This window comes from Neolamprologus brichardi, chromosome 20 (genome assembly GCF_056152115.1).
Source record: "Neolamprologus brichardi isolate AB-2024 chromosome 20, ASM5615211v1, whole genome shotgun sequence".
In the NCBI taxonomy this organism is placed as follows: Eukaryota; Metazoa; Chordata; class Actinopteri; order Cichliformes; family Cichlidae; genus Neolamprologus; species Neolamprologus brichardi.
Window position 1 is genome coordinate 26547375 of NC_142123.1, and position 26590 is coordinate 26573964.

The 26590-nt window shown below is 40.3% G+C and overlaps 3 protein-coding genes across 6 annotated transcripts; 2 read left to right on the top strand and 1 right to left on the bottom strand.

Moving 5' to 3' along the window:
• The first annotated feature begins 5363 nt into the window (after positions 1-5363).
• Positions 5364-18847, top strand: gpkow (G patch domain and KOW motifs). The gene is made up of 11 exons (XM_006794139.3): positions 5364-5586; positions 5790-5959; positions 6040-6182; positions 8690-8796; positions 9112-9316; positions 10498-10630; positions 11030-11219; positions 11356-11476; positions 13079-13148; positions 16479-16564; positions 16650-18847. The coding sequence occupies exons 1-11, from the start codon at positions 5387-5389 to the stop codon at positions 16779-16781; spliced, it is 1557 nt and encodes a 518-aa protein (XP_006794202.3). The 5' UTR covers positions 5364-5386; the 3' UTR covers positions 16782-18847.
• On the bottom strand, positions 16971-20749 carry pqbp1 (polyglutamine binding protein 1). 4 transcript variants are annotated; one of them, XM_035909178.2, is made up of 7 exons: positions 20663-20749; positions 19427-19494; positions 19204-19315; positions 18848-18948; positions 18465-18674; positions 18324-18381; positions 16971-17402 (listed from the first exon to the last, which is right to left on the bottom strand). In XM_035909178.2, the coding sequence occupies exons 2-7, from the start codon at positions 19491-19493 to the stop codon at positions 17252-17254; spliced, it is 699 nt and encodes a 232-aa protein (XP_035765071.1). In that variant the 5' UTR covers position 19494; positions 20663-20749; the 3' UTR covers positions 16971-17251. The 4 variants fall into 4 exon arrangements, with proteins under 4 accessions (XP_035765071.1, XP_006794201.1, XP_087689537.1 ...); XM_006794138.3 differs by having other exon boundaries at positions 18465-18677; XM_087833411.1 differs by lacking the exon at positions 16971-17402 and having other exon boundaries at positions 18149-18381.
• A 3-nt stretch (positions 20750-20752) lies between these two features.
• On the top strand, positions 20753-25067 carry timm17b (translocase of inner mitochondrial membrane 17 homolog B (yeast)). The gene is made up of 6 exons (XM_006794137.3): positions 20753-20817; positions 22035-22134; positions 22219-22282; positions 22414-22542; positions 22729-22839; positions 24129-25067. Exons 1-6 carry the CDS (start codon positions 20792-20794, stop codon positions 24212-24214), a joined length of 516 nt encoding a protein of 171 aa, XP_006794200.1. The 5' UTR covers positions 20753-20791; the 3' UTR covers positions 24215-25067.
• The last annotated feature ends 1523 nt before the right edge of the window (positions 25068-26590 follow it).

A 26590-nucleotide genomic window follows, 5' to 3' on the forward strand; every position in this document is an offset into this window, starting at 1 on the left:
GCCCACCAAAAAAGCTATTTGATGTTTTTTATGTTCAGCTCACGACACCTGTGGTGAAGTTTTTCACCATTTGCCTGTTGTTTAATTGACATTTTGATTGGAGTTTAATTTTTGTTGTAAAATAATTCATTCATTTCATCCATAGGGGCAGCAGTTTTAGCAGATATCCCTAGATCTCCCTCTCCCTGGCCATCTCTTCTAGCTCTTGTAGGGGGACGCAAGGCATTCCCAAACCAACCAGGAGGTGTAATCTGTCCAGCATGTCCTGAGTCTGCCCTGTCACCTTGTTCCTTTAATGCCTTACCTAGGGAAGTCAAGGAGGCATCTTAGCCAGATGGCTGGACCACCTGAACTAGCTCCTTTTGATGTGGTAGAAGTGCAGCTCATAATCAATAAATTGATTATCATTATTAATTTTTAGCTCAGTCTTTATGAACTAACTCACATTGTTTAAAGAATCATTCCAGGGTTACACCTAACTATTAATGATTGGTTTGTTTGGACTTATCGATAAGTCTTTTTGTCCTAAACTAGCCTCATTGTGACAAAGTCCATAATGACTTCCTAAATCACACAAGATAAAGAGTTTGAACAAAACCAGAGAATATTTTAGTCTTTAAAATAACAACTGATGAATTTTCAGCAAATCCATTTATTTCTAACATTTCTGGCATTAATTCTGAAAAGAGCCCAGAATGCATCTTGAAACATTTATCTTGGAAGTTCAGAGAGAAAGGGGTATTTAGTGAAAAATGAGGTACCAGTGAAGAAAACAAAACCTTCAGCTGAACCCATCCCACACACTGAGCACTATAAGCTCATCTGTTCCCTCTAACCTGTGGCGAGGCACACTGCTCTTAATCTTGCAGCATCCTCCCAGGAGGTGTTGGAGGTCAGCCAAGTAAAGCATCTTAAATAACCAGTGACCTTAAATTCATGTGACTGGTGGAGTGGCAGACAGATGGAAAACGCACAGGAAAATCTTCCCAGCTCCTACTTTGTCGCCTTATCGCTTACCCATGCCCTGACCTCTCGCTCCGAACATTTACACCAAACTGCACAAGCAACACCGGGTGTACTAAACCTCCCTGATGCTCACTCTCTCTCAAATCTAGGGCATGGGAGTGCTCGACATAAAACAAACAGCAGTGGCAGATTTATAAATATAAGATTAAATGCTTGTGGGTTCAAAATGCCATGCACAGTGGCATACACATGCACTAAAGCATTTTCCACTCTTACACACTCAATATAAACTTAACACAATGAATAGTTGATAAGAATAGAAGGAATGAAAAAAAATATTCTCTGCACGGCATCAACAAATCCAAAAATGAGTTCATGTTTTTATTGAACTATTACTAAGCTGCTTGGGTGTTGACGACAAAAGGGGATTTAGTGCGAGATCCAAAAATTGTTGAGCTTTGGAGCAACACCCAGATAAACACACAAACACAAACACACACACCTGAAAGGATAACACCAGCTCAGTGATGCTCGCCTTGGGCAAACTGTATATTTAGAGTCACGGGATCAAGGTCAAGGCAGGAGGCACATTAGTGGGTCACTTTATGTTGTGCAGACTCTCGGCTCCTCTGAGGACCAGCGCTGTGACAACAGGTCCCCTTTTACGCAAAAGCGGTGCACCCCTCGCCGCGATCCCAGATTAGCTCTCATCAGGAAGACGGAGCAGTTTAATTAAACACAGCAGATCAGCTCCTCAACAGTGATGATGGATAAGAGAGACCAAAAGGGAAAAGCAGAAAGAAATTAGGAAAATTCAAAGCGGATGAAAAAAAATAAAAAAGGGGGAATCAGTGGAAGCCTGGAAGGAAACAGAATCCAAACAGAGAAGGGTGCGGTAACCTTATGAAAGAATGGCTGAAATCATAATAACAAAATGAATAATTCATAAGGAAATGGGAGGGAAGGTTCAGTTCACTATAATGAGCATTTTTGTGAGGTCGCAGTTTGGTAACCTAAGCAGGCCCTCAAGTACATGTGTCTGTGTGTGCCTTCAGTTGTGTGTGTGGAAGAGAGATACTGCTGATTCAGTAGGGATGGGTGAAGGTGACCCTCGCTTGCTCCTGCTGCCAGTCTCACCACCTGATATTGATCCCAGTTGTCCAACTCAGATCTGACTCAAGGATACAAGGATTCATTGCCTTCTTGACATTTCAAATATGGAACCGTGTAAATTGTAACTCCACACACTAGCATTGATTAGTTATTGATTTTCTACCTAAGTCAGAGTAAACCACTTAAAGGCAGCTTGGCCGATCCAAACTGAATTTCAGTGTGTGTGCAGGTATGTCCACAAGAGGTAGTTCCAGCACGAGCATGCTTTTGTTGTTGTTGAAATTTCATATCAGACTGCACACAAACTGCTGAGAACTAAGAATAGAGCAAGCTACAACTGTAGAATTCAAAAGCAGTGGCTGGGAGCAAAGGTTTGGACCACAGATGGGAGAATGTGCCTGCGTAGCCCTGCCCTGTCAAGGGTAAACTGCCTTGAAACACTCTCACACACTCACACACACACACACGCACACACACACACACACACACACACGCACGCACACACACACACACACACACACACACTTTGTTTTCACCACACCTTAAAACAACAGCATGAATATTCATGATGCCGAAGGACACAGGAGGTACATAATTAGACAACCACCAACTCCCAGATGACATGCATTACTACGACAGAGGAGAAATGCACCTTACTTCATCCTCCCCTCTAGTTAGCGGTGAAAGGGGAGTTGACATGCATTTCCACTTACTGGTGGTTAAAACTTGAGCTGGATAACTGGAAACAAAAGGGGGACAAATGCAGAATAAAAGGCTCTCCTTATTTATAGTGCAAAACAGGTGCTGGATGCATAGGTTAAGCTAAGGCAAAACAAACAGTGGAGTACCAGAGCAGAACGAGCTCTCAGTGTGTGGACTACCTAACACACATGTATGTTTCTCTACTAACAAATTAAAGATTTATATTAACAGCATAACCTTGACTGCTTTCTAAACCCAGGGCAATGCACGCTATTAACTCAGGGTTACACATCCATCAATTTAATACAAGATGCCTTTATGGAACCAGGACACACCCTAAACGAACTGCAACAAAAACACTCGCACGCGCAAGCATGTACAGAGAGCTGCCAGGCACTTGTTCACATGCATGCACACACCTGGCTGTGAACTATAGAGTGCATTTTGCAAGTCAGTCTATTTCTGAGGGCAAAATGGGTGCAGGTGCATCGAGCATTTCATTAAGACCATTTCTGGAGCAGGGGGTTGAAAAGTGGAGAGAAAAAACACACACGGGCGAATGGATTTATGAAACAGGGCTCAACAAACTTTCGAAAGCCATTCAAGGGTTCATGTGCACACATATACACAGATACACACACAACCAAGCATGCGCACGTGATTAACAGCTGCTACATCTGTTAAAACTGACATTGTTATCCAAAAGATCTGCCACCCTAATCACAAACCCACATTCTTCACACTCTCTCTCACACACACGCAGGCTGACTAGTTTACATGCATACACACACACTCTCTCTCTCTCTCCTCTCAGTCCACTCTCTACCTCCCCCCCTCATCTTACCTCACACACACTTGGCTTACACACAACAAATTCTCAGATTTCCCATATTTAGGGAAATACTAACCTGCCTTGCCGCTGACACACACACATCCTCTTCAAGCAGTTCAGCCTTTCAAAGAGGATCCGTTTGAACGCGTCTATATACATTGACCCGACTGAGGTTAAATGACAAGCCAGTATACTTAATTAAAATGAGTTGCTTTGTTAAAAAGCAACGGCAGTAACAGTAGCAGCAGCAGTCCGGTGTATAATATTTTTTTTAAAAAAGGTGTGGGAATGCAGTGATGTGTAGATGCTGCCACTGTATCCCAGACAAAGTCAGATACGATGTGCGCGGCTGACGGGATATATTTGGACACTAGTGATGCTCTGAGAGCTGTGCTGATCTTAGAGAGAGAGAGGGAGAGAGGGGAGAGGAGAGAGAGGGAAAATAACACACACACACACACACACACACACACACACACACACACTGTCGGCTAAATGTGACAGCGGCCGCTCATAATTTGTAACAGCTGCTGCACTGCTGTGGGCAAACCAGCGTGGAGGATGGATGAAAGACGTGGTTACAAATGTTTAACTTGTGCAATAAGTGTCAATAATAATGGCTGGACTTACCTCCATGTCCGCGTTACTCGCTTCAAATCCTCCCTTCCTTGTTTGCGAGATGGTCCAGGTTAATTGTTTACGGATGCATAGTTATTTGATCGATGCAACTGCAGCAGCTAACAAAAAGACCAACATCGGTACTATCGATTTGACCGGGTAGAGGTGTCATTGAACTGCAGGCGCGGTGCTCCCGGGGCGTAAGTGAGAGAGACAAAATTAGATTAGGCTTTACTGTCCGGTTGAAAGTGCGGGTATAGGCTGCAGCTGGTGCAACTAAAATGGACTTTTGCAGCGATAGAAATAGTGAAAGCATAAATGGCAAGTGAGAAGGTTATCTTGAGAAGTTAAGGAGCACGGAGGGGAGGGAATAAAAGAGTTAAAAGTACCGCCCCTGTTAGGTCTCTTTGTACCTGCAGTAGCAGCAGCAGCAGCATCACTTTTCGCTTACGAGTTAAAGGCGTGAGAGCAAGATTTAAACAGGAGACTTTCTAAGCCACAATTGCGCTGCATGTTATTTAATCCAGCGCTGGCAAGCGTGGTTTCGTAATGGATATGAAAATCTGAGGTTAGTGAAGGTGAGAATCTAGGTTGTCCTTCAGGGATGTTGCAAGTATGTTTTGGGACGTATGGGAGCCCGGATACACCGCTGGCTACTGCTTTTCGAAACACGAATGAAAACTGATTTCAAATGCTTGTAAAATTATGAAAATAATGCAGAAATAGTCTTATAAACTTTACAGTTTAAAAATACCGACTGGAAATATTATATGTTCTTAAAATTTACCTAAATATTCCCCCAATATTTCAAATTAGAATGACTACTCGGTCCTTATTGGTTTTTAATTAAACGCAAACAATTTCACGGCACTGAGCATTATCAGGGACACGTGTTATTATAATATATTTTTCATCTATAAATATGAAAACTATATTCGTGAACTGTGAACATTTGTTTCCTCTTCTCTGTGGATTTTGAAAATTACAAAACAGGGACAGCATCGCCGTCAAAACTACTCTGTACCTTTAATTATGACGCATGACGGAAGATGTAGTAATCTTCAACTGGCTAGAGAACGTTCTTGTGCCGGGAATAAACTACAACTACCACAAGTCTTTCCGCGTACGTCATTTTTTTCTTTTTCACAAACAACAATGGCGTCGCACGGAGCAGATGCGGGTTCCTCCAAGCCCATAGCGTCTTTGGAGGAGCAGCAGGGAGAGAGAAAACCAGCGGCCGTGTCGTTTGGTTTCACCAAAACAGCCAGTAAATTTAAACCGTTAACGAGCGACGCTCAGGCCAAGAAAGATGACAGAGATTACCTGACAGGAATTCATGGACATGAGCTGCAAAGGTCGGCTTTTTCTGCTAATGCTAACATAACGTTTCGGTGTCATTTACCGGTTACGTTTCTAATCTTAGCTAGTCATTGTAATTACTGTGCTTTTTGACAATGAATAACTATGTATAATTGTGATATGGACACAGTTAGCAATGCAGACTGTTATTTTGAAACGGCCCCGCCTGACGGCGCTCTAATTTTGTACTTTGGTGCAGTTCAAAGCCAAGTGAGAAACCCAAGGAGCTCATCATCCCTCTGATCCAGAAGAACCGCTGGCACAAGCCGGACCAAGTGGGCCAGAACTCAGAAAATGGAGGCAAAACAGAAAACACAACCCAAGACAATGACTCTGTGGAGTCTCAAGCTGTTAAGGAGCTCATTGAAGGTTTGTGTATGTGTAGGAAGCAAGGCTGTGAGTACCATTAGATAACACAAATCGCCTAAAACTTCTCTTTACGTTCATAGATTCGCGGAGGCAGCTTGATCTGTGGCAAAATGGCCCTAAGTCAGAAAACATAAACCTCTCCATCCCCCTGTTAATGCAAAACAAAGTGCCAGAAGGCTTTGAGGATGGAGACCAAGTAAAGGTGGACCTGAGGCCTGAATCTGTAAGTATGGAGAGCAACATAAGGACATAAATTCTATTCTATTTGCTGTGCAGTTCACAGTATTATCTTGCCAATATACACTGCTGAAGGGTATAATATTAATTTTATTTTTATACAAAGTTTAGAAGTATAGACAAGAAGCTGCACTATGTCTTTTCTATGTGAGGGTGGTGCAGGACATGGATGAGAACCGTGAGATAGTGGTGAGGTGTGCTTGTGATGGTGATGGACAGGATGACAGGTAACGTCAGGCAGGAATGAAAGTCAGTACAGTATACAATACAATACAACTTTATTTATAGAGCACATTTAAAACCCACTGGTATACCAAAGTGCTTCACATAAAAGACAGAAAATAAGACATAAATATTATAAATATTAAATATTATAGGACCTTAACAAAGTTCCAAGTACTCTAACAGGTTAGTGTCACTAATACACAATATACAAAAACAGTAGAAAGGCACACACTAGAGAACAAGAATAAGGGTTTGTGTGATGGAAGAGGATGCCAGAGAAAAGGGTGAATGAAGTCCGATGAACTACTTTGGTGACTCCTAAAGGGAAAAGTTGATTACAGAGACTTTTTTAGACATGCCTGTTTTTATTCATATCCAACTGTTTCTACTACAGCTGAACTGTACTGACTAAGAAATGTGAAAATTCCAGAGTGATTTGGGCAGCACAATGGTTTCCTCACACCAAGGGGTCCTGGGTCTGAACCTGACAATTAACTGGGACTTTGCATGTTCTCTGTGTTCTTGGTTATTTTAGCTACTTTTCAAAGATGTGTGTAAGCTTAGTTGAGGTTATGTTCAGGATGTTTCCCACCTCTCAGCCTATGACAGTTAAGAAAATAAATGATGAAATAAATAAATGTGTAGAAATATAGAATTATTTGTTTTGATGATAATTTTCTAGAAATCACCCTTTTTGCAATATATTTAAACAAATTTTTATACTTAAAAAAATGGTGAAAATGGAATTAATGGATAAAAATGCAAATAAATAAAAAAAAATACATAAATAAATAACATGCAGTATGGAATTAAAAAAACCACCATCAAAATGAACATTAAGGTCTGTAGCCACACAGTATATTTGGAACTACAAAGAACTAATATCTGATTGCGACAGCATTAAAGGGCTTGAACGTGAAAAACCTGATGATATATCCTAAAAGACAGCTTCTTATTAGATGTTGAATTTCAGTCTTTGCTCAGGGAAAAGTCTGAAATGAACCATAGAAATTACAATTTAAGGAACTGATACATAACTCTTGTATTAAATTTAAACTAGGTGTAAAAAAAAAAACCCCAACTTTAGTTGTCTCAAAAGTTAAAAAAAGTGACTCTAATATGACAATTAACTGGAACAATATTGCATTTACAAAATGAATTCTGTTTTTTGTTTTGGGATATAGCCCATGCATGTTGAAAAATATATACATAAATTGTTTTAAATTAGTCAAATTAGTCCTGAAAACATACCTGTGTAAATTTTGGTCCCCACTTAGATTTCTGTATGGACATGAGTCCATATCCTATTATATTTCAACAGTGTTGAGATATAATAGGCATATTCAAATACCTATTATATTGCCCTTACAGTTAACCCTGCATTGTTTTAAAACAACAAAAACAAAACAAAGTTAAGCAAAACTAACACTGAAACCAATAAAAACATAAAGATTTTTAAACATTTTTAAAATAAACGGAATTTAAAACAAAACAAAAAAATGTTGAATAAAATGCTAAAAATAATGAAAAAAGGGAAACTATTATGACTGTATCAAATGTGTATAATCTACAATATAATCTATTAGAAAGCAGTGAGCAAATAAAAAAGCCCGACAGTGCAAACTGTCTGGTAGACTGGCTGCTTTGACTCAGACTGAAAGTGCTGACTCTGGACTGGGAGACACCCCTGCATACATACACAGCGACACACACTTTGTCATTACAGTAAGACTTTGGTAGCAGGCAAGCATCAGAGTCTCCCAGAGACATAAAGGCAACCATTTGGGTCTCTCTCTGTTTCTTTTCATGTAAAGGCCTCACATGTCTTCTCACTGTCAGCCCATATCTGCTCTGTCACTGTGGATGTGACTAGCAAAACACGAGAGTCAGGGAAAATTTGCTCACGGTGCCCCTGAGCTCATTTTCATGCAGTATCCTCTGCGAGGGCTCCCAGCCCCCTTTAGAGGAAGACCTTCAGTGGAGAGAGATGAGCAGGGCTACTGCTGCTGTAGCTGCGGCCTGTTGACTCTGAGTCAGCCGGGACCGAGTCTGACAGCCTGTGGCCAAAAGGCTGAGTAAGACCGGCGTGACAAGCTGTTTCTCTCTGTCAGCTGCAACAAACTTTTTTTTTTTGTGCTTTATAAGTCAAAGATTACATAAGCACCTTGTTTAGCCCGTTGGGAATTTTTAATGCAGACTGTGATGTCTGAATTTTTGAATATAATATGCTTTAATTTCCAAAATAATTTTGCAGTATTTATTTGTCAGTCAACAGAGGCAGATTATGAGCGTGTTCCTGTTGAGGCTTATGGACTTGCAATGCTTAAAGGGATGGGTTGGAAGAAGGAGGAAGGCATTGGACGTACCTTTAAACAGTAAGTAACAAATTGATAGTTCTGCTACACTGACGTTTTAACGCAGTGGTGTTCAAATGTATACTGAAACAGCAAGTCAACTGGCAAACAATTAATTGGCAGCTGTTATGATTGCTGCATAACTGATTAATTCCTGTGGATTTTCTTATTAACCTACAACAGTGGCACAGACTATAAAACTAAAAATAACTAATAACTGTGCATTATTCTTCACCTACATAAAAGTAAAGCATTTAAATCTTTAGCCTGTTTTACAACCTGAACATGTCTATTCATGTCTATTGATTTATTCCTGTGCCTGCCTAACTGCTATAGAGATGTGAAGCCAATTGAGCACCAGCTGCGTCCAAAAGGATTGGGTCTTGGAGCAGATCGTTCGGCAGTAAAGGACCTGGAGCCCAGCAAACATCAGCGTCCCCCAAAGCCAGGCGAGGAGCGGGGAAAGGAGGAGGAGCTAGTGATGGGTCCCGGGGGTTGTGTGCTGGTACAGTCGGGGCCACATAAAGATCTCTACGGCAAGGTAGAGTTGATCTAGAATCTGTGTGGAACAAAGTCAGCATTTCCCACACAAGGACTGTATTAGACATGCTAGCCAAGTATATTCAGTGACTCATTTGGGTATTTTTATTTATTTATTTTAACTATACAAGTGTATGATTCAATTGTAGATACTCTTCTCACAATTATTTTGCAAGTTCAGTCTGCTAACAAGTCCGCCCCCCTACACCCTTTCACTCCACAGCAAATGTAAGAGATTCTAATTAGGGATAGAGTAGAAATACAACAGCAACCTCTGAGTCTTCCTCACCTTCCTGCACCAAAGACAGGGACTTGTAACGAACATCTTTGGCAATTTATTCTGCTGTCAGATTATTGAGATCTTCTTCACCTGTTATAACATGCACCTATTTTATTTCATTTTCTGAAATCCCACACTCTATCTTCTTTTTCATTACCACCATATTTGTATTTTATCATATGAAGAAAAATAAATAAATAATTATGAGACATTTCACAAAACCATGTATAAATCGTGGGTTGTATTTATGAAATAATCTCATGGAACTCATTTTTGTGCAGCTATAGTAAGATGGTATTTCTGCAGACTCATTGAGGAGGGCTGCGCAACACATTTTGATTAAAGGCTAGTCAGTTTGGAACTGCTTGTCATGTAGTGTGTACCCTAATATAGAATCACAGACAGTGGCAACATGTAGGGGCTGGAATGGAGTTGAGCGCTTGATGTTTGAAAACTGGTTCACTTGTTAGTCATGTGTGCCGTGGTTGAAAGGACTCCAGTTTCACCATCTTGGACTAGAGTAGTGATATAGTCCTTGTTCAGCTCTGTCGATCTGCTGCAAGCTGGAGCAGAAGCCCCCAGCGAACCAGAACCAGCAGCAGATGGAGAACTGGTTCATGCTTCAGTACACAGAGCAGAACGAGGACTATCGTTCCCATCTGCAGTCAAGGCGTGGAGCTGGAGTCTGTCCAGTGGCCACTCACTGTGGGAGGCAGCTGTTTATATTGTTCAGTTATTTGTTATAAAGTTCTTGGCTATCACAAACAGGTGCATACACGCACAGGCATGCAAACACTTAGACATACACCAGGTTCTAACGTTAAACCTGTAAGAAATGTAACTGAAGTTAGCCATTTGTTTTGTACTACCCACTTCTATGTATTTTTCTTTGCCTGAGGTAGATAGAAGGTGTTGATCCAGACAATGCTCGAGTCATGGTGAAGTTGGCTATTGGCAGCAAGGTTGTGACGATTAGCCAATACGCCATTAAACTGGTGGAGCGCAAGGAATATGAGAAATACAGCAAAGATCTCAGTGAGTAACTCTGACTTTTAAAAAAGTGACCTTTATTTTTTTTCCTGCATAACGAATTGGAAGAAATCTCACTTAAAATATGGTGACATTTCATTAAATACCAAAATTCTGTTTTGTAAAAGACTATTGCTATTGTAGTTACATATAATACAGATTAATTTTTTAATTAAATATCTAAGGGATCCTGCTGTTATGCAGTGTTCTGGGAATCAGACTTATCCTTTTCAGTGACATTTCACCGAACAGAGATTTAGCCACAGCCTGTACTTACGTTAGCCAGCAGTGTTTTTCCTAGAATGAAAAGGCCATGAAGAATAACTCTTTCAGTACTTTTGTCTGTGTTTGCAAAAAAAAATTTTTTTTAATGCCATCTAATACTGCTTTTCCCCCAACAATTAGGTCGCCTCAGTAAAGCCCACAAAGACAAGGAAAGGGAGAAAGAGAAGGGAAAGGATCAAGAGAGAGAGCGTCAGAGGCGGGAGGAGAACGAGAGGAGTAGTAACAGCGACAAAGTAAAACACAAGTCCTCAGAAAGAGATCGAGAAAAAGACGAGAAGAAGAGGAGACACAGAGAATCAAGTCAAGACAGGTACATTTTCACTAAGAGATGTAATATTTCAATAATGAGCATTTTAAAGTGAATTATCTGATGTTTTTTTACTTACTTTATCATTTTAACAGCATGTTCTCTGCTTACATGTGTTCATCTGCTGTTTGTTTTGTAGAGATAAGCCTCCAGTGAAAGAAGCAAGGCGACCACCAGCTCCCCCGTCCTGGCTCCAGAGAGACCTGAAAGTTCGCTTTATAGACAAAGCGTTCAAAGGGGGCAGGTACTACAATTCAAAGGTACTCCAGCTTTATTACACCTTTCTATGTCAGTTATTAACAGCTTTGACTTAACAGATTTTAATGTGTTGAAGCTACAGGCAGATAAAAAAAATTAAAGGAAAGGGCAAGCTGATAGGGAATCACATACCACCACAGCTTCATTGTGCCTTCATTAGATTTTGGTGGGATTTTTAACTTTTCTGACATTTAGCAGGCTTAAACGGTATAACGAACTAAACAATTCCTAAATAACATCAGAAATACAAATTTATTGAAATAATTATTCATTTCATGAATGTACTACAGCCATACAGCCAGCCCACACGTCTCACTGTTGCAGTCTATGTGGCACTGCATTCCTGATTTCTCCATTCTCCCTGTTATTGGAATTCATAAATAAGAAAGGAGGAAAATAAAACATTGTGTTAGCCTTGCGACAGATTGGCGACCTGTCCAGGCAGCACCCTGCCTCTCGCCGTAAGACAGCTGGGATAGGCTCCAGCCCCCCCGCGACCCTGAAAAGGATAAACGGCACAGAATGGATGGATGGAAAATTAAACAAACACCATCTTATGACGTGAACTTAGTTGGGAAATAATTTAATCTAGAAATCTGGGCTGGGGACAACACGACACTTGTAGAACTAAGTGGTCTCTGTTTTGTTGGTTTGCTCACCTGCATCAATAAGGTGGAGTTTCAGGACTTGCTCCATTTACTACTTGAAGTTGTCATTGTTCACAGCTCACTGAGCTCAGTTGCCACTGCTGGTAGAGCCTGCCCTCTGGTGGCGTTTCTGGGCGGCATGCCATGATAGATAGCTTTATAGAAATAGATGGTCTAGTTTTGGGGTTTTTTTCTGTGACAGTATTGAAAATCCTGCTGTCAGGATTTCTAAATACCCTACAGTTCAGCTCAAGCCTACTTCGCACTGACTCTCTAAGTCTTTGAAATTCTACCGAGGCCATAAATCATTCTTCTGAAAAAAAATTCTCCCATTTGATGCTTTGATGATGGTTTTAGAGAGTACTAATATGACATGAGTAGTTGGTTTAAGATTTGGTGACACATCGAAGTGTGGCTACTTGTTTACCAGTGATGGGGTCATTATCATCCAGGAAGAGCCCACTCCCACTGTGATAGAAATGTTAATCCCCCAGAACAACTTTGTATTAAGTGCGGTAACCCCAACAGGGACAGAAAAATAGCCCTCACAGCATAAACAAGCTGGATATACCCTCATTGTAAGGTTAGGGACTCAGGATTTTCCTTTAAATTGTTAGCGGTGTGCCAGTTTGCATTAAAGATGGCTTTATTGGATGTGAAAATAAAGGACTAGAAAGCCCTTTTTAATAGCCTTTTTTAGTTTTCACACTCTATATAGAAAACTTTTAATCCTAAGCAGCTAAAATAGACGAATCACTGCTTTGTTATCATCATGTAGCATGTCAGAAACTACTTTATCTTTCAAGTGTGTTCACTTTTTTGAGAGTCAGACATTAGTTGTAGTTAGTTTTAAACCAAAGTATCGGCATTCACAGAAAAGCCACAGAATGTTGCTGTGATAATTGCAAACCTTCAGTTTCCGTCAGAGCTCTTAAAATAAGTCTCGTTTTTGTGCAGATGCAAGTGGAGGATGTCCTGACGCCGTCTACCTGTGTGTGCCGAACTGAAGAGGGAAGACTGTTAGACGGTGAGTTATTAGTGTGATCTCGGGCTTGCTCAGTGTTATTTTTCTCAGTCTGTGGCGTTCGTGTTTTCTGTTGCCTAATTGGAGCTTGTCAGGAAATGTGTAAAATGTGTGCTGTCACTGTCTCTGTTGAATTCCTTATTCATCTAGCAAGTTAAGGTGTTTTTAGCTGCTCATAATTTGCATGAAAAAAGCTTTTTATGTAGTATATTTATATCGTACATAGTATAAAACAAGCTATAAATTAATCACTGTTATTGTGAGGTGTTTAAGGAATAGACAGATATGACTTTTTTTGTTAGAATTTGAAGGAAAAGTTTGGCTTCATTTGTTTTTGAAGGTTTATTAAATCTCTTTTTTTCCCATTTCTTTGCACATAATGATGAGTAAGTTATAATTGTTGACCAGTAGATTAACATGTAATGCTCATTTTCTTTTCCCTCAGGTTAAGTTTCCCAGGTCTGCACCTTTGCATATTTAAATATAAAGGTGTATAGGTGCTCGCAGCTAACTTTCAACAATGCAAAGCAAATATGGATTTTTAAAAAATGGTTGAACTATCCCTTTTGGCACGACCGAATCTCCAGAATAACCAGTCTTCTATACTGTTTACAGTTAGTTAATTTGAGAGATATGTACAGTTTTAATCTGTTAGGATTATACTCAGAAACAAAACTTATCATGACAGAAAAGATCTGTGTTTTGTTTGAAATGAACTTCATATTGTCCTGGCTGCAGTTGTGCTTTCCAACAGCTAACTTTACACAATGCTATCATGTCAAATCTGTCACTTTAAAATCATGTCATCATAAAAGTGTTCAGAATCTTTAGGCGCAGGACAAGAATCTGTTTGCAGATTACTTACAGGTAAATGGTCCTGTTGAAGAGCAAGGGGAGGGATTACTGATTATTGTTATTGCCTAAATATAACCTTGAGTTAGAATAATATTTTACATTTTATTTGTTCTTTAAAATGTATTTGTTGCAAAAATAATAACAGGACTTCTTACCACAGATATCTGCTGGCTATGGTGGAAGCATTGGTTATTGTTCTGAGAGGCTGGTCTGCTGATTTAAATCTGGCAACCAGACTTCCCAGATTGGGGATTAATTTGATTCTTTTTCCTTATTGGTTATTAGCAAACTTACAGTGGCTTGCAAAAGTATTCGGCCCCCTTGAACTTTCCCACATTTTGTCACATTACAGCCACAAACATGAATCAACTTTATTGGAATTCCACGTGAAAGACCAATACAAAGTGGTGTACACGTGAGAAGTGGAACGAAAATCATACATGATCCCAAACATTTGTTACAAATAAATAACTGCAATGTGGGGTGTGCGTAATTATTCAGCCCCTTTTGGTCTGAGTGCAGTCAGTTGCCCATAGACATTGCCTTATGAGTGCTAATGACTAATGCCGGGCTCACACTGTGCGATTTTTGGCCCATTTTGAGCCGACTTTTGAGTCGTGCGACCGTTTTGACGATCGGCCCGATTTTGGCCTTCGTCGTGCATCGTGTAGTATACGTGGGGTAACGAAGCGATTAACACCTCACGACCAGCTCCCGATCATCAATCGCTTGGTCGTGAGGGTGTCTCCGCAGTTTCTCACACTGCGCACGCGCAAACACAAATGTCAGCGAAAAAGACTGCGCAGCACGGCAGTGCAGCGTGTGATCTGGACACAAGCGATGGAGGCACTTGTAGAACTTTGGAAAGCTCATCCGAGCCTTTTCGATGTGGCCTCACAAAATTATCACGACCACAACAACGTGAAAATAGTTGGATAGACATTGATGCTGAATCACAGCTGCCTGATCAATGTTTTTCATTAGCAATTTAGCAAAGTTGATGGCGGTGGTGTGCGTGTCTGTGTGAGTGAAAGACAGAGAGGGAGCGCGAACGACAGAATTTCTGTTATAACCTTCATTTTATGGACGCACAGTGCGAGCACTCGGGTCGCATAGTGTGAGACCCTGCATCGTGACCTACGAACTTCTAACCCCTGCGAGTCAATCGTACAGTTTGAGCAGGAGCTGAATCGCGCGACTGACAAAATCGCACAGTGTGAGCCCGGCAAGAGAATACTGGGAACAACAACACCATGAAGTCCAAAGAACACACCAGACAGGTCAGGGATAAAGTTATTGAAAAATTTAAAGCACGCTTAGGCTACAAAAAGATTTCCCAAGCCTTGAACATCCCACGGAGCACTGTTCAAGCGATCATTCAGAAATGGAAGTGTGGCACAACTGTAAACCTACCAAGACAAGGCTGTCCACCTAAACTCACAGATCAGAAATGCAGCCAAGAGGCCCGTGGTGACTCTGGACGAGCTGCAGAGATCTACAGCTCAGGTGGAGGAATCTGTCCATAGGACAACTATTAGTCGTGCACTGCACAAAATTGGCCTTTATGGAAGAGTGGCAAGAAGAAAGCCATTGTTAACAGAAAACCATAAGAAGTCCCGTTTGCAGTTTGCCACAAGCCATGTGGGGGACACAGCAAACGTGGAAGAAGGTGCTCTGGTCAGATGAGACCAAAATGGAACTTTTTGGCCAAAATGCAAAACGCTATGTGTGGCGGAAAACTAACACTGCACATCACTTTGAACACACCATCCCCACTGTCAAATATGGTGGTGGCAGCATCATGCTCTGCGGGTGCTTCTCTTCAGCAGGGACAGGGAAGCTGGTCAGAGTTGATGGGAAGATGGAGCCAAATACAGGGCAATCTTGGAAGAAAACCTCTTGGAGTCTGCAAAATACTTGAGACTGGGGCGGAGGTTCACCTTCCAGCAGGACAACGATCCTAAACATAAAGCCAGGGCAACAATGGAATGGTTTAAAACAAAACATATCCATGTGTTAGAATGGCCCAGTCAAAGTCCAGATTTAAATCCAATCAAGAATCTGTGGCAAGATCTGAAAACTGCTGTTCACAAACGCTGTCCATCTAATCTGACTGAGCTGGAGCTGTTTTGCAAAGAAGAATGGGCAAGGATTTCAGTCTCTAGATGTGCAAAGCTGGTAGAGACAGACCCTAAAAGACTGGCAGCTGTAATTGCAGCAAAAGGTGGTTCTACAAAGTATTGACTCAGGGGGCTGAATAATTACGCACACCCCACTTTGCAGTTAATTATTTGTAACAAATGTTTGGGATCATGTATGATTTCCGTTCCACTTCTCACGTGTTCACCACTTTGTATTGGTCTTTCACTGTAAATGTCAGAATCTGCTGGCTCTACTCCTGAGTGCTACCTAGCTGGTATTACTGTAGAAATTCTTCAATGAATGACCCAGCGTGTCTTTTTTCTTTTCCTGTGGCAGATGTGAAGCAGGACATGCTGGAAACTATTGTCCCAAAAAGTGAATATGATTCTGTAATGGTGGTACTGGGTGAGCACAAGGGAAAGGTGAGCAAAGTAACCTCACTGCTTTATATATATTTGTTTAAATCTGATTAGCTAATGCTGATCACTATATTCCCACCTGATTCAGGTTGGCCGTATTCTTCAGCGGGACAAGAACAAGTGCAGAGCGATGGTCCAGCTCGACAGATACGAGGATAAAGTGTTCACATTGGACTATGACTCCATTTGTCACTATGTTGGGGCAGCAGCAGACCACTGATTTCTGATGTTTACTGTAATATTCACTGTCCTTTTTCCATCGACTTCATCCCAGCTGGGTTTTTTTTTTTATTATTATTATTCAAGTATTATGGATTTTAAAAGATTGCAATTTTGTAATAAAAACTTGTCGAGATTTTTTTTCCTTGTACATATGGCAATGCAACAATTGAGAAAAAGCTGCAACAGATAATTTTCACAGTAGTCTTAAGTTTATTATCATGTTCACTGATGGGTCTAGTAACGAGAAGTGAACCTTTGGGTCATATAAAAACATATTTACAAATGCTCTACACGGCAGGAGTATGAATAGAGAAGCTGTCCAAAAAAGTTCAGCCCTTGATTTCTGACATGTACACATTTCACAATGAAAAGAAAAGCCTGTCAAACTATGATGTTTAGCATGTGACCATAATGAAGACCAACTGTAGAGTTGTGGGTTTTAAGTTGCTGTCTTCGTAGTATTTGCTTTTACTCCTTGGGTATTTGGTTTGCTGCGTTAGCCCGAAGAACAGCTCCTGGACTCGGGTACGGACGCTGCTGGAAGAGAGGCCCCGCTGCTGTAGTGTCTGCACCCGTTTTTGCTTCATTACGTTTGGGCAGCCCACTTGACCACGACCCCCTGCAAAAATGAATACGTTTGTGTTAACTGCATTTGTAATCAGCACTACAATGTCTTGTGTCTGAAAAGGGGTTTTGTCAAGCCTGAGAAAACAACCTTGATCAAATTGCAATGACAATCTCAGCTTGGTCTTAGGAATATTTTAAACAGAAACCCTGGAGGTGTAGATCTTTAATAGACATTTCCACAGCAGACAATTTGGCTCATGGTGGCAGGAAAACTGCAAGTGAGGTAAATTTAGTTAGCGATGGCTACAGTATGTTGCATTTACAGCTACAATAAGACTGACTACACATACAAGGATAATGAAACTAGCGTGCTGAAGTAGTTCTTTGAGTTGTTTTTATACCTGTGCTTTCTCTGACATGCCAAGTCAAAATGCTGTTTAAAAAAAATAAAGTGTATGGCCCCTTCCCAGCGTTCACACGAGTTCCTGCTCTGAGGGCTCAGAGCTCATAAGGATACGAGGCCTTTCTGCAAGTCTTTATTTTATGCTCAAGGGAATAAGTGAGTTGTGATAAAAGCTGGTCAAATTTGGTCAAATATTAAGAATATCTTTTATGAAAATGGGAGGAAAACTAATCCAGTTCACTATGAACATTATGCTACTGCAATAAAATCTGCCTCTTGTTGAGGTGTTGTGCCTCGCATGAAATGTAGATTTATGTGAGCTCCCTAAACCAGGGATATCAGCTATGCTGATTACCATTTTGAATTTTGAGAGGACACACTCAAAAACTGTACCTGTGCTATGTCAGGGTTTAGTTCTTACGTCTAAGATAAAAATGCATGATGGGAATTGATTTGGTCTGTCTCTCATAACTATTTTTCAACAAGTGCAAAACAATGATTCTGGCAAAATCAGAATACCAGAGAACGACCTGTATATAGCTTATATCGAGGTGACCATCTGTACTGTACCTTGGAGCATCAGAGTAAGCACTTGGATCCATGGGGTCCATCTCATCATCTTTTCTACCTGTAAAAAATATTAAGTGTTCAATATTCAATCGTGTGAAAGTCGCTGATGTGTAAACGTAATGAATCAGATGTAAACATTACCTTTTTTGCTTCGACTGTATGGTGCTGCCTCATCTCTTCTCTGCTTTCTTCTGTCTCTGTCCCTCCCATCATCACGCTCTCTGTCCCGGTCCCTTTCCCTGTCCCTTTCCCGATCTCGATCCCTTTCCCGATCCCGGTCTCTGTGTCGTTCTCTGTCCCTGTCTCTGTCTGGTTTCTCAACTTGCTTCTCGCCTTTTTCATCTCCTCCTTCTACTAAAAACACAAGTTAAGGCAAGGATCACAAGATTAGCCATGGCTGAAATCTGTCAAAAGCAAACTGTATTCTGAGGTTGTACATGCAAAGTAGCACACGTCAACTGTAACAGAACTGAAATTTGTGCTTCTTGAAAACATTACATTATAGAGGCTGAATAAAAGCATACCTCTTATTTTCTTGGCAGGTTTTGTTATTATTGCAGATGGGTCATTTGGGGATAACCAGGCAACCATATCTGTCTCGACATTCCAGTAATAAGGAAGACCACTGTGTAAGGAATAGAAAACATTAGCGATTATTATTGCAACCACAAAATTAAATAAAACTTACTTAACAGTTTAAAAATACACTTTAGCTCTCCATGACAGTAGTTATAATGTTCAAGGACTTCTCAAGAATAAAATGAGAAACAAGAAAGAAAAAGTAATAAGCGCATTCTGATTGTGACGTTTATAACAATCATTTTGAATTAAAGTATAAAATTCTTATTATATTAAATTATAGTATATCAAGTGTACATACCAAGCAGAGTCAAACACTTTGTACCAGTTTGGTGGTAGATTCTCCACTCTGGTGGCTTCATAATCTACATTGTTGTCATCATAATCTTCAGCAATAATCTCCTCATCTGCCCCTGAATTAATTGAAGGGGAAAAGGTTTTTAAAAAGGCATGGAAAAAAAGCACAAAACATAAGGAGAAATTCACGAAGGGTAGAGACCCGAATATGAAATCTGTTCCACTACCTTGCTCTGTTGGTTTAACAATCCCTCTCTTGGCCAATCGGGCCAGTAGTGCTGGAGGTAAAGGCATCCTGAAAGACGGAGTCCATGTCAAACTCTGTTCATATTATGGCTGAAATTCACTTGGGGTACCAAAATAACAGTTGCAGAACAAATGCTCATAGCACATTATTACACAGTATTAAAATAGTCTTAGATCTGTCATAAATCAGATAATATAATACATATCATTTACTTTCAATAATATGTACCCTTTGATTATTTAGGACATATAGAAACTCATCATTTACACACAAACCACTGAGTCACATGTGGCCATAAAGTAAAATGCACATGATTACCACCATTATATAGTTTAGTGATCTTTAATATAAGCACATTTTGTAACCGTTTCATTACTTTCATGGGCTATTTTATATATTAGACACATGTCTTTAATTATTATTTTTTTTATCATCATTATGTTTAATATTTTTGGTACACCATTCATTTCACACTTTACTGAGCACTTGGTTTTGAAACAGTTCCCATATTTACCTGTTTTTTATTCTTCATCTTCTTCTCATTATCATTATTTTGTTTTGTCCATTTTTTTCTGGGACATTTCTTGTTTTCTGATAAGCGGAGATTAAGCCTTTACTGTAATAATTCTATCAAAAGCAGCTTTAACACTGCCCAGAACCACATTTTTGCAGCAGACTTGTCACATCTGTAGACTAGTATTTCCTGCAATAAATTACTGCTGGCTGTTTTGATGTCGATATCACAATGATATTCCTGAATTGTAGTTTAAAGCATGTATCCTGGCAGGTCTGAGAATGACTAAACTCCTGAACTGTTATGTGTCCTGTCATCATTTAAAGTAATCTGCTCATAAAAATTAAAGTAACTCCATAATCCTAATAAAGAAATCAGTTTCTTAGGTTATATGGCCATCGTACGCGAATCCCAGGTAAAACTTTACTAGCTCCTTATCTTATGTGTATGTGCATATATGTATTTACATATATACACATACATATATATATATATTTTCTTTGTGATTATTTGTACCACGTACAATACAAACTGTTTCCTTTAACGAGAAACTAACACGCTTGTGGTGCATCCGTGGCTGCAGATGTAAGATTAACGCAATAAACAAAACTATGCGTCTCCAAAAAGCATCCACACCACACAAACACAAATGTTACCCTTTACTTCAAAAGACTGAACAACAAGAAATAATTAAATTCTTACCTTTTTTTAAAAAAAGGTGGCCGTTTTTTATCGTCAAGCTAACGATACCTCTTTCCAAAACAGCATACACGGCGCGCTTAATGATGACGTAATCACGCCCTCTTGACGAAGACGACGACGTAAACAGACATGGAGGAGTATGCCCGAGAGCCCTGGTAAGATTCGATTTTAAGCGTTTGTTTGTATTTTAGAACTAATTAAGTTGGAGTCAAGTGTTGACTTTTTTAAATTTCATACTCAGCTTTGATGTGAGAGTGAGCAGAAAGGCTCTGTGGTTGTTGCGGCCTGCTTATTAAAGGCATATAAAAAAGATAAAGACGTTATATAGAGGCGCCCTCTGCACACACAATAAGCTGGTAGAGTCATCTTTATCTGAAAATGTCGCTGTTTTTAAGTGACAACTGGAGTTAGGATAGAAATTAAAAATAGTTCAGGGTGGATTAATCTGGTTCCAAACAGGCAGTACATGAAGCTTTATTTATTTATTTATCAAGTTAAGACACACCTCGAGCCAAGGTTGATCCCCTACAAGTCAAACTTTAATGACAGAGTTCAAAGGAACGGGATAAAGAATCCAGATATCGGCCACTTCATTAGGCATACCTGTCCACCTACTGATTAATGTAAACCTACATTCTGTCACTTGGCAACAACTTAGTGCATTTAGGCATATGGACATGGTCATGACGCATTGCTGAAGTTCAGGCTGGAGAAGTTCAAACAGCTGATTTTTATTGATTTTGAACATCACATGATTGTTTTTGCCAGAATGGCCGATCTTTTCAATATTTCCGAAACTGTTTAACTACAGCCTTTTCCCCACAAAATAATTTCTAGGGTTTTACAGAGAACAGCGTGAAAAAGAGAAAATATCCAGTGAGCAACAGTTATATGGTTGAAAAAGCTTTGTTGAGAGTGGCCAGACTGCTTTGAACTGAAGGCAGCAGTAACTCAAATAACCACTCCTTACAACTGAAGTGTGCAGTATAGCATCTCTGAATGGACAACATATCAAACCTCAAAGCAGCTGGGCTTTGGCTGGAGAATACTAAATTGTCATTTCCCTTCTCCACACCTCATTAGTTCTTTCACTACTGTTTGACATATTCATTTATGATGTTTGACATGTTTTATAACACAAACATAACTCAGAGGTGAGTATTTAGTTATTTGTGTGGCTTTAAGGAACTAGTTCTTCATCCATGGGTAATATACATTTCTCAGCCAGAACTGTGCCCATATTGTCTTCGGCTTCATCAAAACCCCGATAGATAACTTCTGCATTTTGTATATGAACTGGATGTTAGTTGTCAGATATATCTCCATTGTCAGTTTTCCTATCACATAGATATCCATTTCTCTCTTAACGCAGCCCCTGGAGGATAGTGGATGACTGTGGAGGTGCTTTCACAATGGGTGCAATTGGAGGAGGGGTGTTCCAGGCGGTCAAGGGCTTTCGAAATGCCCCTGCTGTGAGTTCAAAACACAGGTTTTTGTTTGTTCTCTGGCTCGTCAGGTTGTTAAAAGCAGAATTCAACTGAGCTCTAATATTTCAGGGTGTCGGACACAGGCTGAAAGGGAGTGCAAAAGCAGTGAGAGTTAGAGCTCCACAGATTGGAGGTGAGCAGTTCCTGTTTTTTGTTACACATGGCAGTTAGTTAGTAATATACCATTTTTTGTGTAGATTAAATAGTTTAGGTACAGTTAGCTTCATAAAAGTAGCTGAAGTCTGGTTACTTCTTATGTTGCAGGTAGCTTTGCTGTTTGGGGAGGGCTCTTTTCCACAATTGACTGTGGTTTGGTTCGTCTGAGAGGGAAAGAGGATCCTTGGAACTCTATAACCAGTGGTGCGCTGACTGGAGCCATCCTAGCAGCACGCAGTAAGGAGCTCATTAGCTCAAAAGAAACAATACACCACTGTGTCTCTCTGTGTCAGTAAATGCAGCCCCAATTCTGAAAAAGTTGGCACGCTGTGTAAAATGTAAACAAAATTCCAAATTCTTTGGAATTGGGTTTCTACATTGTGATAATTAGCGTGACTCGCTGAATATTGCATTTTTCTCCAGGTGGACCTCTAACAATGATGGGCTCTGCAATGATGGGGGGAATTTTGCTTGCTCTCATTGAGGGGTTTGGGATTCTCCTAACCAGATACACAGCGCAGCAGTTTCAGAACCGTGAGTGAAGTTAATTATGTTTCAGAAATGATATTTAAACTGGGCAGAACCAATGATTTATCAGTAGTTTAGCAAAATGTCACATGATTAAATGTGTGAGTGGTTTTATACCCCTGTACTGGTGTCCACTCCTCAGTTTGACAGAATTATGGCTGGACTTCGGCATAGAGCAACATTTTTCATCTCACTGGTCCCATTTTTACTCACCCTCGCCACACTTGTAGCATTTTTTTGTTTCTATCAAAATGTTTTAAAGAACCTGAGGAAAATCATCCACTCTCTCAAAGTTCTTGTGCAGTTTAATTTGTGTTTCCTGTTTGATTCGTTTTTCCAAACAACACAATTTCTCACAATGTTAATGATATAACTTATAAAAAACTTTGAAGGATGTGAGACTATTAAAATCGTTTTTGTTTTTAGTGTTGCTATGAATCACCAGACAAATGTATGAACATCAGGTTGCCTCCAGCACAGCTCAAGTTAGATTTCCTGCTGAGACATGTCTTATTTTGGATGAGATTGTCACGGCTGATGCTGGCCAACCGTGGGGATGTGAGGAAAAGGAGGACCTAGGCGCGGAGCTCTGAATGCAAGCAGTGCGTTTATTTACAGTGAATGGACAATAACAATAAATCCTCAGTGCGTTCCTGACTCCCGTGACATGTCCTCTTCCCAGTGCCACTCCCTCAGTGTCTGAGCACCCCGTGCTCGCTTCCCTCTCGTCTCCACGCTTCTCCTGCGGAAATAGCAAAGAGGCAGCTGTAAGACACACACAATGCGGACTAATCATACTAACTGGCCGAGAGATTAACGTGAAGACACGCAATGATCCAGCATCGGATAGAGCTCTATCACACTCTTAAGCAGCTCCTCTGACGAGGCTTGATCAGCTGCAGGTGTGTGAAGGTCTTCAGGTGGGGCCAACCACCTGGCACACCCACCAGGCCTGAAGGTGCCTGTAAACAGGTGCTCCCAGATACACCTGCATCCACACACACACCCACATATACCTGCAAGCAGGGAGAACGAGGGACAGCAACACCAAAAACACATATAATATAAAACAAGTCCATAATTGCTCAGGGACCCTAGGTAGCTCAGATCCAGGTCCCGGACAGTGATGAGCTGAGGAAAGGCTACAAAACCAAAAAGCCTGAATGCACAGCAGACCTAGACAGTAGTAATATTCATAGAAATATTTCTGAGGGAAACATGGGTTATATATTGATTACATGCCAGTGAAGCATGAAAAACTGACTTTGTTGTGTCTTCTTCCTTGATTTCTCCAGCAATTCCCTTTGCAGACGACCCTAGTCAGTTACCACCAAAGGATGGAGATCATCAACATCAGGGGCAAAGCGGGCAGTTTCAGTAAAGAAGGTTCAGGACTGAAGCTGTGGACAACCAAAAGCATAACAGGAATGCCAGCACATGAACAGCATCTACCAGGATGACCGAGAGGTGGAGATACTGGTCCCTACTGGATGCTAATAGATACCTCAGGGACAAATTACTGTTTCAGTTATTTATGAGTAAATGATAATAATTTCCTCATGTTTGCACAACCTGAAAAATCAACGTTTTCAATATTTATGGTTATTTTGTTCAATGTGTAGTTCTCAAAACCACATAGTAAATTAAATTAGTTATTATAGCAACACGTATCTATTAAAATAAATAATTTTCGCTCATTTATATTCTTGCTGAGAGTTGGGGACAATACTCAAGCAACCAAATAAGTTTTATCCAAAAACTGCTTTATGCTTCCAAAGATCTTATACTTGGGCCGATTATGTATTTTAATGACTGAAAGGCAGAAAGTTAAAGTAAGAAAACTGCACATCTTTAAAGTTTTGCATTAGAAAGATATTTTTCGAATATTAACATTAATATTTATTTACCTGTGAGGTGTTAAAGTCGGTTCAAAGGACATTTGAGGGTTTTTTTGTTGAAACTCAGCAAACCCTTTTTTTAAAAAAATAGTTTTTGTTGATTATAAGTGTTTGTCTAGTCTGTTATCTGTGCACCATTTGTCACTTTAATTGCTGTATAAAGCAACAAAGCACTTTTTAAAAACCTGAAAGTCTCTCATTTCCTGAAATTAGCACCATCCACAAAAAATTCTATCAAATCGATCTGGTTACAAACTGTCAGCAAATATTTATGGTAATAAACGTATTGTGAACAATGTTCCTAAAAATAATAAAGCTTCAGATGATCTTTAAAAATGTGATCGATTGTTTATTTTCACGGTTGTGACTTCAGGTAATGTGTAATGTGATGAATATTTTTGCAGTCTTGTGATTTACTGCTGACTGGCGCCCCCCGTCGCCGGCCTTTCGGTACTGCATACAGTGGCTGTTTCTCTCCAAGGTCCTGAAATATTGGGGTCCCAGCTTGCAACTGTTTTCTTCATCTTGATGGACTATTTTCTTAATATTATTCTCTCTCAAAACTAAAACATCGCAGCAAACTCCCACAGAGCCGGAGAGTTTCTCCACCTCCACCTTCCCCTTGAAAGATTTCCCTTGTCATCCTTTTAAACGGCTCAGCTACTTTAATCCTGACGGCTGGCCGCCGCGAATATATGCACGCGTTTGTTTTAATACTCCTCACCGTTGTGTGCCCGCATAGATAAACTTAATTGCAGTCTTCATTTACTCACCGCAAGAAATGACCAGAAAGCGGCTTTAATTGGATTTATGGGCTACAAACTGGCGGTGAACAGAATGGCCCGCAGCCTCTCAGCTGCACCGGCTTTCTGCATGTGGATATGAAATGACAGGCTACAGATGGTCCTTATTTTTTCCCTTCTCTCTTTGGGGGCCAAATTCAAATCTGTGATCCATTACGCATCACAGATTTTGTGAGGAGTTGATGGTGCGTTTTCTTCAGTGATTACGTGGCGTTAACCTGCGAAAATGGACCCGGCAAAGAAAGGTATGGTCTGTCAGGCTTTCAGGAATGTGTTTAGTATGCCTCCGCGCGTAACATTTGCTATGTTTTATTGCACTGTAAAGCTATTCTGAGTGGGAACAGACAAACGTAAGATGAGCATAAACATTTTTGTCATGACGCTTTTCTGAAAAGTAACAAAACCTAACTAGTAAAATAAAAAAGGGCTTTTATAATAACCAGGAAATGCACAGCTGGTCTCATATTCAAAGTTTTCTTACTAGGGCAGACAGTTTATGTCTTGGCTGCTCGTTTAGTTTGTTCACGGATGGGATGATAAAAGTACCCTTAGGCTTATTCTCTGTGCAGTGCCTTGTCAACAGGTGTTCGTGGGTCTACTTGGGGATAGGGCTGGGCTAAGTGCCACGCTGCTCCCACTAAAGAAGTAGGTCACATCTGGTCTTATAATATGAGGCCTCCGGGACAGAATACCTCCCTGTTGCCACAGCCACATGTCAAATCCTTTCCTAATTGTGTTAGATAATAAAATCTGAGCTCACATAAGCAATGCTAGAGTAACATGACTTGAATCTGTGTGCAAATGCACACTGGAACTGGACAAAACATTGTTTAACTTGCCTTTTTTTTTTTTAATACACTGAATCTATTCCCCAAAACAAAAGAAACAATTACCTTGCATGTATATGTCCTTACTTACAATAAAACAACTCAACCCATGCCCAACAGAGCTAACATTCACTGTGTGTGAAAATGCACATTTTCACCCTGCCTTTTTAATCTTTATGTATATATTGACTTATTTATTTTCAGATGCCCTCCCTGGGGGCGATGCAGG

Coding starts and splice junctions, on each gene's coding strand:
- pqbp1 (XM_087833410.1), bottom strand. CDS start 19,493: ATGCCTTTACCTCCAGCACTACTGGCCCGATTGGCCAAGAGAGGGATT. Junction 18,949..19,203: donor AAAGTGTTTGACTCTGCTTG/GTATGTACACTT, acceptor TTCCTTACACAG/TGGTCTTCCTTATTACTGGA. Junction 18,678..18,847: donor ACCTGCCAAGAAAATAAGAG/GTATGCTTTTAT, acceptor TTGTGTTTTTAG/TAGAAGGAGGAGATGAAAAA.
- gpkow (XM_006794139.3), top strand. CDS start 5,387: ATGGCGTCGCACGGAGCAGATGCGGGTTCCTCCAAGCCCATAGCGTCT. Junction 5,587..5,789: donor CATGGACATGAGCTGCAAAG/GTCGGCTTTTTC, acceptor ACTTTGGTGCAG/TTCAAAGCCAAGTGAGAAAC. Junction 8,797..9,111: donor ATTGGACGTACCTTTAAACA/GTAAGTAACAAA, acceptor TAACTGCTATAG/AGATGTGAAGCCAATTGAGC.
- timm17b (XM_006794137.3), top strand. CDS start 20,792: ATGGAGGAGTATGCCCGAGAGCCCTG. Junction 20,818..22,034: donor GAGTATGCCCGAGAGCCCTG/GTAAGATTCGAT, acceptor CTCTTAACGCAG/CCCCTGGAGGATAGTGGATG. Junction 22,135..22,218: donor GCTTTCGAAATGCCCCTGCT/GTGAGTTCAAAA, acceptor CTAATATTTCAG/GGTGTCGGACACAGGCTGAA.